The 12,028-nt window shown below is 53.1% G+C and overlaps 1 protein-coding gene across 4 annotated transcripts in view; it reads right to left on the bottom strand.

The window, feature by feature from the left end:
• The window catches only part of RPTOR (regulatory associated protein of MTOR complex 1), a 106,646-nt gene that overhangs the window by 73,809 nt on the left and 20,809 nt on the right, over positions 1-12,028 (bottom strand). For all 4 annotated transcript variants that reach the window (XM_032129424.1, XM_032129423.1, XM_032129427.1 and 1 more), the window contains exon 4: positions 2,061-2,219. In XM_032129424.1, the coding sequence (XP_031985315.1) occupies positions 2,061-2,219 (159 nt within the window). The remainder of the gene's footprint in view (positions 1-2,060; positions 2,220-12,028) is intronic.

The raw sequence follows: 12,028 nt of genomic DNA, 5'->3' as shown, positions 1-12,028 counted from the left end.
TAGCTTCTGTGCAACTTTCCAAATTATCCATTAAAATTAAAACCAACAAAGCTGCCTTCAACAGAGTGAAGTACCCACAGTTCCTTTTCTGTAAATAGGAAGGATCTTGTTCCTTGTCTTCCATCTTAACGCCCCCAAATAACTGGAGGCAAGAGGATAAAAATCAGCCATTTAAAACCAGCTATGAGGAGCCAATCCTGAACTAAGTGAGCTGAAAATATAAACCACAGATCTCTGCCTGCAAAGAGTCACCACCAAATACCCAGTGGCTGCCAGCAAGATCCTTCTCAGCTGCAGGCAGAGGGCAACCTGGTGTTCCTCCAGTCCTGAGCTCGGCCCAAAATCCTCAGGAAAAGCTGTGATGTTCCTATTAACATCAGCAGGATGATGGATGGGATCGTAACTCTCATTTAAATTCAAGAGACTTAAAATAGCTGTAATAAAACCAGTAAACTTTTTACAAAAATCAAATTTTCAAGGACACGTATCAGCATCGATAAAGACAGGAGGGATCATAAACCATGTGTTACATAAGGTAGGGAGGGGTAAGGCATTTCCAAACCCAGCTTTGCCCATATATAACAGTTTGGGTCGTTTCATTAAAATTAATAGGAAAAATTGTTGATAAAAGCCAAAGTTTTAGGGAGGTGGGTGCAGTTTAGGGAGCTGCAAATCACTGCAGGGTGGAATGAGGCACGAACAGCTCGTCCTCAGCACAGCCCTTTCTTAAGGTCACCACTCACGTGGAGCACATTCCAACCCCAGGAAGTTCCACATAAAAAACCTGCTCTGACACATCTCATCACTGACATTTTATGGGCAGGCATTGTTTTACCTTTGTATTTCTACTGCATCTTGCTCCAGCTAAGATTGGATTATAGCTCTGATTAATATTGTGGTATTTGCAACCAGAAGAACTTTATGTTCCAACTCTACCGGGGGGGTCACATAAAACATCACATTTGCTAATGATATGTAAATGAGGCGGTTTGAAGCAAGAAGGGGTGTTAAAGCAGAGCTCTGCAGCACACTTGCTCAGGGTGATGCTTTGATGCAGCTGCCACGCTGGGCTGGACGCACGGTTTGTTCCCTGGCTTGGGCTTGGAGGAGAAGTCCCTGCTCCAGCACCGCTCCCACCACCCCTCTGTGCCTCCTCAGGGACATGACACAAAGGCAGCTCACCTGGAGACTGCTTGTGAGCACATTTCATCCCCAATTTTTTAGTGAACAACTCAGAGGTATTTAAAAAAAAAAGCAGGCCTTCAGAATTTGCAGAGAAGCTCCTTAAAATGCCAGAATAAACATGTCTGAAGTTGGGGGATGTTGATTTTTCATCTTTTTGAAACCACATTGAGATTTTCTCTGGAAACAGTAACTTAACTAGAACATTGCTCCTTACTAATACAGCAGCACTCACAATAAATACATGATAAATGTTATTGCAGCCTCAACATGTGGCAAAAGGCCAGAAAATGCCAAATGAACCAGTTCCCTGGGACTGTCTCGATTCTCTCTTGGTATGGCCACACTGGACAGTGAGTCAGGGCAGGAACCTACAGTAAATCAGGCACAATTCCAACATTCCCTTTCCATCTCTGTGCCAGTAATTTATCGCTTCAGTGCACTGGAGAGAAGCCCCTCGTGCCCCACAGGGCAGGGACAGCCTGTGTGGCCACACAGCCTCAAGAATACAAAGGAAGCAAACTGGGAACCAAACACCTGTGAATATGTCCCAAACCTGGAAAAGTGATGGGAAAATGTGTTCAAACGGAGAGGTACGTATCGGGAAGGAATTCTTCCTGTGAGGGTGGGCAGGCCCTGGCACAGGGTGCCCAGAGAAGCCGTGGCTGCCCCTGGATCCCTGGCAGTGTCCAAGGCCAGGCTGGACATTGGGGCTTGGAGCAGCCTGGGACAGTGGGAGGTGTCCCTGCCCATGGCAGGGGTGGCACTGGATGGGCTTTAAGGTCCCTCCAACCCAAAGCAGCCTGTGACTCCACAACTCCAAAACCCAGCTGTGCTCTACCAGAAGCCTTCAGTGCCGTGCTGAGCCGCAGACCCACCTTGTTGAAGACCCAGATCTCGCCGTTGACGGTGGGCCGGGGCACGCCGTGCCCGTTGTAGTGGAACAGCACGCGCTCCTCCTTGGCGTTGCGGCGCAGGGACGTGCACAGCTTCTTCACCTCGTCCACCGTGGGGTCCAGGCTCTGCTTGTACCTGGCCTGGGACACAGCACGGCACAGAGTCATTGCACACAGCCTGTCCCACGGGTGCTGGATGGAAACTGGCTGCTTTGGGAAAAGGGAACACCAAACGTCGACAGTGGGGCTGAACAGACAAAGCGTGTCTGTGGGACTGTCACACACACACCAACAGCACAGGTTGGAGGGAGTTCAGCACAGCTCCCAGCTCCCACCCAACTCACTCACTTCTAAATTATTAATATTCAAAAAGCCTTAGGAAGGTGAAATCTGTTTAAACATTAGCCAGCCTCAAAAGTAACCCCTCATTTAATCCTCCAATTCAGACCCTCTACACCTCCAACTGAACAAATTCCCTCTTTTGAAGAGAGAAAATTGTATAGATCGACACCATTCTCGAGACAAAAGGACACAAAAGGCCCAGGCATTGGACATTCACACAGTTGGGTACAAAGGGGGGAAAGGGATGGAGAGCCCTTGGAAACTGCACATTGCCTTGGGAAAAACTGCTGCATTCCCCCAGCTGTGGCTATGGACACCACGTTACCCTTCCCACGAGCACCGAACTCAGAGCACATTGGAGGATGGAGGAAAAATCAAACTGGCAAAAACCCCGATGATTCAAACCCGTTTTAACTTGGCTGACTTCAAGACACCCAGGTAGGAGCTGGTTTGTCACGGTCAAAAGTGCATTTTTTTGAAGTAAGGCCAAATAATAACAGAAAGTCTTTCAACTGCCCTTTGAAAGACAAAAGCCTGGTTCTTTCTCTCTTCTCCAGAGCTGCAGAAACTGAAACCTCAGAATCACAATAAAAACCTCCAATGTGATGTACTGAAACAAAGACCCAAGTTTAAGAGCAGGACAAACACACCTCTACAAAACCTGCCATTGGGAGCCTGTTTACAAACAAACCAGGGCCAAAGTTTGGGATTTTTAGGTTTTTCTCTATGGCAGCCAAAGATAAAAAAGTCTTAAAATGTCACAGTAAAAGAGGATGAAGGACTTATATTGTTTATCTGAGAAGCCTGAAGAGCAGATACAGTGCTGCTCAATTAACAATCAGAGTCTCCAGCCAGCAGGAGAGGGAACAATGAACGGCAGCATTTAGTGATGGCAACACCCAAGAAAAGCAAGCAAAAGGAGGAAAAATATGAAGCAAGAAGCGGTGATGTGACACCCTCATCCTTTCTGGGAACCTCAGCACTCAGGAAAGCCAAGAGGCTGCATTAATCTTCCCACAGATCCCCCACCTCCTCCTCTCTCCACTCAGGGTAGTGATGAAGACACCGATTTGCAAAAATGTGCCCCTTAAATCCCAGCCTGGCTGCTGGCAGCCTCACCAGTCACCCAAACCGGAGTGCTGGGGAATTTCAGCTTTTTTCCACGGGAGAACAGGCTCATTCCATCCCTCCTCACGTCCCTGGAGCATCAATATTAAACACAGCTTGCAGTTAATGGAGGTGGATTCAGACTCTAAAACTAAAGTCTGTAGATCTCAATTTCCAAACTGCAAACAGATCATTTGGGCCTGGAGAAACACGAGGACAAGAAGCATGGAAAGGAGGGGAGGGAGCCTGTGAATAAGCACAGTCTGAGTCCTCCTGCCAGCTCAGGACTCAGGTGGGTTTTAGGTATGACAAGAACCAGGTATGTGAGTTACACGCCAGCCCAGGAGCTGCTTTTTTGGTCTTTTTCTTTCCTCCCATCGTTATTCCTTTACCTTCCCTGCCAAGGTGCTGATTCCTTCCCCTCCAGTTCCCAGCAGCAGCTTTCCAGCACTAATGAGTGCAAAAGGTAACAGAGCCCAACCAAAACCCGACAGCTCTGTGGGGCTTAACCTCAGCAGCTCCCGTTGTACCACACACACCCCCCCACACTTTGGGCTGTTTTCCCCCGTTTTTATGAGCCATTGCCCAGCTCCCGAGCGCTGCTGGCCCTGACCACCACGCTGCCCTCCCTGCCTTCCATCAGGTGCTGGTGGCAGGTATTTCCTGCCGTTTGGCAAGGAGCCTGTGCCTCCTGCTGCAATTACAGACAGGACACTCCAGCCTTCAGCTGGGTGATGCATCGGGAGCAGCAGAGCTGTCACAGCCCGGCCGGAGCGCCCTGACGGGCAGGCAGGGAGGTGCTGACAGGGATGGCAGCTGCCCTTCCGTGGGAATGTGATCTCCTGATCACCTCCTGTCTCACTGAACAGCTCCTGTCAAACACAATAACGTGGTGGCCTCATCCAGGACATTCTCATTATTCTGCTCACACAGGCAAAGTTAAAAGTTTTGCTTGTTTATTGCCACACTTCTGTGGAACACTCACTGGTTTATCCAAGCTTGTCCCTGCTCACTTGTGACAGTTAGGATGTTCATTTTTAAGACATTTCACCGTTCAGTGTTGAAACTTCAGGACTGATAAAACACTATATTGATAAATTTGCGTGAGTTTCAGTAGAAAGAAGTTCTGACACCCAAACCAGGAAAAGAAACCAGTTTGGGGGTGGCACAAAGTGCTTTTATGTGGACATTACCCCTGTTTAATGCTGAAATGGGAAGTGAGATGGTGCCACTCCGAAGCCGTGGTGCCGATCATCCCCTGATGTCCCCACACAGAACGACCTCCCAAATTACTGTCCATTTGTTTCACAAGGGATTTACTTCTTTCAAAGGAAAAATGAACCACCCAGGCGTTCCCTGCTTAGCAGGGCACAGCAGTGACCTCTCCAACACGAGTCTGTCCAGAGGGGAAAAAACCCCTTCAAGTGGATTCATCAGCTCCTACCCCACTGGAACATCAGGATGCACTGGCTGCAGAAATTCCCACAGTCCTTGGATTTTGAGCTTAAATTAACGGCTCTGCTTTGGAAACTTCACCTAATTACAGGTTTTCCTTTAATTTTTAATGGGGCCAAGACACACGTCCAACCCTGAGGAGGAGCCCCAGGCAGAGGCCCCTCTCCTGAGGAGCCGGGGCTGCAGCAGCTCCGTGGCTGTGCCAAAGGGCTTTGCTGTCACCTGAGACACCAGAACTGGCTTGTCATCACCTCCCAAACTCGGCTCTGCTCACCCTGCCAGCTGCTGAGTCCAGGAAACTCAGCTCAGGATCAGGTCCCGTGAAAAGGAAGGAATGCAGAGTGCCAGAGGTGACAGTGTGAGAACAGGGGATTGAAGTTGCTGATGTTGCTCAACTCTCAGTGGCAATGGAAAGTTCTGGAAGCCAGGCCAGGCTCCCATCGACACTGGCACGGCCCAGCCCAGCAGGCAAGAGGCTCTTTCGTCAGGGAGATGGATTTCTTCCCCTTGAGACAATATGAGGATAAACCTATTTTCTCATCAAAGCTATAAAACTCCAGTCTTCCTCTTTCATTTTCCTGCAGCCCAAGACCTGAGTCTTTGTTCCAGAAAGACTCCACAAGACTCAGACCACAGCGTGTGTGTGATTCCACGCCAAAACCCCAACCCCCGGCGCAGCAGATACAAAGTGTATGAAAAATGTATGACAAATGTCTCTGCTGGCATCCAGAGCCTGTGCTCTTCACAAGGTATATAACATCATCCTCTTCTCATTCAGCAGAACAAATCCTGAAGTCACTCCCCTTTTATCCCTAAGATACCTTACTGAATGTGTTCCAAATTTATCCACAGAAGAAACTACTCCAACATTCAGTATTTTATACTGAAACTGCCTTTTACACCTCCTTGCAGAAGAAGGATGCTCCTACCCAGAATCTATAATGAGATATAAAAGCTTTATTTGGCTGAAGATAGGGTTTTTTTAAACAGCTTCTGGGTGACAAAGAATCCCAAATGCAAATGGCACACACAAGGCACTGCATGTGGTGAGATTCTGTGGTGGGTACAATAAATAAAATAGAGTCACTACAGCTGCAGTGCTTGAGGTCCAAATGCTCCCTCTTGAACTGCCCAGAGCAGCTGGGGCTGCCCCATCCCTGGAAGTGTCCAAGGCCAGGTTGGAGCACCCTGGTTCACTGGAAAGGGCTGGGACTGGATGGTCTGTAAGGTCCCCTCCAACCCAAACCATTCCATGATTTCATACCTGCAGGACATGGACAATCCACTGGACTGGAAGGTTTCCTGTCCTGCAGAACCTCGGAAAGCAGGGCAGGGCAGGATTTCCTGGAGGAACCCAGTCCCACCCCAGTGATCCCAATGCAGAATCCATCACCTCCACATCCTGGGCCGTCCAGCCCGTGGCAAAGCCTCCCCACGGTGGATCCCAAATGCTGAGAGGCAGCGAGTGCTGCTCTGCCCTCATCCTTAGCAACACTTTATCCTCACACAGCCAAATCCCAAGGACCATTCCAGGGTGCGGCTGCCACTTGGAGCAGATTTGAATCCCGGTTTCCAAATGCAGAGAAGACGCTAAACCTGTGACGCTGCCATGCTCGCAGCCAGCCTACTTCACATGATTTAATTAAAAGGAATCAAAGCAAGCTAATTATTCCAAGAGAGGGGTTTTTGGAACAACGCCCAAATTGGAAAAACTGAAATACAAAGAAGCCTGACAAAGAAGTAAGTGGTTAAAACCCAAGAGGAATGCCACCAGCAGCTTCCAGGGCCAAGGGTGGGCAGGTTCCACACCACCTCTCCTGGCTGTGTGTCTGGAGCCCAGCACACAAACCCATCCCTGCTGCTCAGGGCTCCAGCTCGCTGCTCACCATCCCTGGTGCTCCATGTGCCACACCAATGCCATGGATAAAACCACCCCAGACAGAGATGTTTCTCAGATGCTTGGAACACTAAAAATCCTGGATTAAGTTTTCCTTTAAGAGAAGAGCATAAAATTGAATTAATTCATATTCCACTTTTCCGGAGGCAGCTGCCAGTTTGATGCAACGTGTTCCTGAGAGTGTCTGGAACAAACGGGGGCTCAGACGCATAAAACAGGCACATGTATGTCAAAAATTCACAGCCAGGGTGAACATGTGGTGCCACACAGCAAAGCAACACCACTGTATTTTACTTTTTAAATCTCCTGAACACACTGGAGCATCTAAACAACAAACAGGAACACGGCCAAAAAAAAAAAAAGGAAAATCGAGAATAGGATCAGACAATTTCAGCAAGCTGAGAAGCCCAGAGCTGGTGCAGCCATCCCCAACCCCTGTGGGTGACACAGAGCGAGACCCCCCCCCCCCCCAGTTCCCACAGCCCCATCCCATCTCCGGGAACCAAAAAGTATAAACTAAATTAAGTATTGAATTACTGAACATCACCTGTAGATGTTAAATCCCTTTGAAACCACCTGGGTACCAGGAAAGGGGAAAGCAGGAAGAATGACATCAGTGTTTAAAGGAATCCAGAGGAAATCCAGGCTGAGCTCTGTGCTGGGCATGTTGGTGGACTAATAATAAACAAACAGAACCATGAACATCCACTTTGGGGAAGAGCCCATTCAGCATCTCTAATGAGAAGCCAGACTTCTCAAATCAAACCCTTATCTTGTAGAGTTTTCTAAAGAAATCAAAGAGCACGGAGATGAGAGGAAGTATCTTTTTGATATAAGCCCATTTGGATTCCCAGAGGATATTCAGCAAGATCTCAACACAGATTTGGAGGAAAGCCCATATACAAAGACTTGCTGATAAAACAGGCAGGTGGGGGAGAATCCCTAATTTTGTCCATGGAGGGAAGTCTCTGGGAAGCTCCAAGAGGATCTGTTATGCAGCCTGGCTCATCCAGCACATCAACAAACACTCCTGACAGGGAGGGGCAGGAACACTCTGCCTGCTGCTGGCAGAGGCGATCCAGAGGCACTGCAGGCAGACCTTGCCACGGGCAGGGCTCAGCAGAGCTCTGGAAGAGGATTTTCACCACCAGTTGTTTTATACTCACTGATTTCTTTTCCATAACTCCATTACTACAGACTTCTCCCAGTGTTCTGTCTCCATGTGATGCCAGGCTGGCCTGTTTCCAGGCCTGCTGAGGGGGAAGCTGTTCTAGTGAAAAACTACAGACTTCACTCACAAACAAAAATACTTTGTTCTTTGGTTCATCCAAAACGGTGATTAATAACCCAACCCTGCAATTCACTGTGATTTCATTTTAATACTGACTAAACCACAGCTCTTTTCTTGCATCAAAGGAAGATTTAGGATCCTGCATTTACACTGGCTTTGGAGACACATCAAAGGACAGACAGATTTAGAACTGCACATGAACATTTTTGGGTTTGCACAATTCCACAATAAACATCCCCCCCTCCAGGACACAGCAGTGCCAGGACAGGATCCCTCCCCAGGACACAGCGGTGCCAGGACAGGGCTGTCCCCCCACCCAGGACACAGCAGTGCCAGGACAGGGCTGTCCCCCCCCAGGACACAGCAGTGCCAGGACAGGGCTGTCCCCCCCCCAGGACACAGCAGTGCCAGGACAGGGCTGTCCCCTCCAGGACACAGCAGTGCCAGGACAGGGCTGTCCCCCCCCCAGGACACAGCAGTGCCAGGACAGGGCTGTCCCCTCCAGGACACAGCGGTGCCAGGACAGGGCTGTCCCCCCACCCAGGACACAGCAGTGCCAGGACAGGGCTGTCCCTCCCCAGGACACAGCAGTGCCAGGACAGGGCTGTCCCCCCCCAGGACACAGCAGTGCCAGGACAGGATCCCTCCCCAGGACACAGCAGTGCCAGGACAGGGCTGTCCCCCCCAGGACACAGCAGTGCCAGGACAGGGCTGTCCCCTCCAGGACACAGCGGTGCCAGGACAGGATCCCTCCCCAGGACACAGCAGTGCCAGGACAGGGCTGTCCCTCCCCAGGACACAGCAGTGCCAGGACAGGGCTGTCCACCCACCCAGGACACAGCGGTGCCAGGACAGGGCTGTCCCTCCCCAGGACACAGCAGTGCCAGGACAGGGCTGTCCCCCCACCCAGGACACAGCAGTGCCAGGACAGGGCTGTCCCTCCCCAGGACACAGCAGTGCCAGGACAGGGCTGTCCCCTCCAGGACACAGCGGTGCCAGGACAGGGCTGTCCCTCCCCAGGACACAGCAGTGCCAGGACAGGGCTGTCCCTCCCCAGGACACAGCAGTGCCAGGACAGGATCCCTCCCCAGGACACAGCAGTGCCAGGACAGGGCTGTCCCCCCCAGGACACAGCGGTGCCAGGACAGGGCTGTCCCTCCCCAGGACACAGCAGTGCCAGGACAGGGCTGTCCCCAGGACACAGCAGTGCCAGGACAGGGCTGTCCCCCCCAGGACACAGCAGTGCCAGGACAGGGCTGTCCCCAGGACACAGCAGTGCCAGGACAGGGCTGTCCCCCCCAGGACACAGCAGTGCCAGGACAGGGCTGTCCCCAGGACACAGCAGTGCCAGGACAGGGCTGTCCCCCCCCAGGACACAGCAGTGCCAGGACAGGATCCCTCCCCAGGACACAGCAGTGCCAGGACAGGGCTGTCCCCCCCAGGACACAGCAGTGCCAGGACAGGGCTGTCCCCCCACCCAGGACACAGCAGTGCCAGGACAGGGCTGTCCCTCCCCAGGACACAGCAGTGCCAGGACAGGGCTGTCCCCTCCAGGACACAGCGGTGCCAGGACAGGGCTGTCCCCAGGACACAGCAGTGCCAGGACAGGGCTGTCCCCCCCAGGACACAGCAGTGCCAGGACAGGGCTGTCCCCCCCCAGGACACAGCAGTGCCAGGACAGGGCTGTCCCCCCCAGGACACAGCAGTGCCAGGACAGGGCTGTCCCCCCACCCAGGACACAGCAGTGCCAGGACAGGGCTGTCCCTCCCCAGGACACAGCAGTGCCAGGACAGGGCTGTCCCCCTCCAGGACACAGCAGTGCCAGGACAGGATCCCTCCCCAGGACACAGCAGTGCCAGGACAGGGCTGTCCCTCCCCAGGACACAGCAGTGCCAGGACAGGGCTGTCCCCAGGACACAGCAGTGCCAGGACAGGGCTGTCCCCCCCAGGACACAGCAGTGCCAGGACAGGGCTGTCCCCCCCCAGGACACAGCAGTGCCAGGACAGGGCTGTCCCCTCCAGGACACAGCAGTGCCAGGACAGGGCTGTCCCCCTCCAGGACACAGCAGTGCCAGGACAGGATCCCTCCCCAGGACACAGCAGTGCCAGGACAGGGCTGTCCCCCCCCCAGGACACAGCGGTGCCAGGACAGGGCTGTCCCCCCCAGGACACAGCAGTGCCAGGACAGGGCTGTCCCTCCCCAGGACACAGCGGTGCCAGGACAGGGCTGTCCCCCCCCAGGACACAGCAGTGCCAGGACAGGGCTGTCCCCTCCAGGACACAGCAGTGCCAGGACAGGGCTGTCCCTCCCCAGGACACAGCAGTGCCAGGACAGGGCTGTCCCCCCCCCAGGACACAGCGGTGCCAGGACAGGATCCCTCCCCAGGACACAGCAGTGCCAGGACAGGGCTGTCCCCCCACCCAGGACACAGCAGTGCCAGGACAGGGCTGTCCCTCCCCAGGACACAGCAGTGCCAGGACAGGGCTGTCCCTCCCCAGGACACAGCGGTGCCAGGACAGGGCTGTCCCCTCCAGGACACAGCGGTGCCAGGACAGGGCTGTCCCTCCCCAGGACACAGCGGTGCCAGGACAGGGCTGTCCCTCCCCAGGACACAGCAGTGCCAGGACAGGGCTGTCCCCTCCAGGACACAGCAGTGCCAGGACAGGATCCCTCCCCAGGACACAGCAGTGCCAGGACAGGGCTGTCCCCCCCCAGGACACAGCAGTGCCAGGACAGGGCTGTCCCCCCACCCAGGACACAGCAGTGCCAGGACAGGGCTGTCCCCCCCCAGGACACAGCAGTGCCAGGACAGGATCCCTCCCCAGGACACAGCAGTGCCAGGACAGGGCTGTCCCCCCCCAGGACACAGCAGTGCCAGGACAGGGCTGTCCCCCCACCCAGGACACAGCAGTGCCAGGACAGGGCTGTCCCCCCCAGGACACAGCAGTGCCAGGACAGGATCCCTCCCCAGGACACAGCAGTGCCAGGACAGGGCTGTCCCCCCCCAGGACACAGCAGTGCCAGGACAGGGCTGTCCCCCCCAGGACACAGCAGTGCCAGGACAGGGCTGTCCCCCCCAGGACACAGCGGTGCCAGGACAGGGCTGTCCCCTCCAGGACACAGCGGTGCCAGGACAGGGCTGTCCCTCCCCAGGACACAGCAGTGCCAGGACAGGGCTGTCCCCTCCAGGACACAGCAGTGCCAGGACAGGGCTGTCCCCCCCCCAGGACACAGCGGTGCCAGGACAGGGCTGTCCCCCCCTCAGGGAGCAGAGACACAAGGTGCAGCACGAGCCTGCTGTGTGATAAGCCCAGAGATAACTGAGCACTGCAAGAAGTGACTGCAGTTCATCCCCACTGTCCATCAATCACAAACCCAATCACCTCAAGCCCAAGCTGATATGGCTACAATAACTCTCAGGTTGGACACATCATTCAAATACAAATTATTCTGAACCATATCCACAGACTCCAAGCTTCTTAATTTCATATTAAAAAAACCCCACCACCTCCTTTTAGGTGTTTTAATTTTAAGCTGCGGGCACATGAAATTACACTGATGCAAATTCATGAGGATTAGGCCAAGATAATAAAAACTGCATATTTAAGTACAAGGGAGTGTGCTGGAAATCCCAAATTGACGTTGCAGGCAGCAGCTTAACCTGGTTAACACAGGCCAGGAGAAAACATTACTGATAAAATTATTAGTCATGGCTAACTTGAAAAATATTAATTACAGTGAAGACAAACTATAACTTAGAGATGCTTTAATTTAAATACTAAACTAGGCCAAAGGGAGACTCTTGCCAGTCTGAGGCAAGTCCTCTGCAGGTATTTGGGTGCATTTCAAACCCCTCT

Source organism: Corvus moneduloides, chromosome 19, assembly GCF_009650955.1.
Source record: "Corvus moneduloides isolate bCorMon1 chromosome 19, bCorMon1.pri, whole genome shotgun sequence".
NCBI lineage: Eukaryota > Metazoa > Chordata > Aves > Passeriformes > Corvidae > Corvus > Corvus moneduloides.
This window is presented reverse-complemented; position numbering and strand designations above follow the sequence as displayed.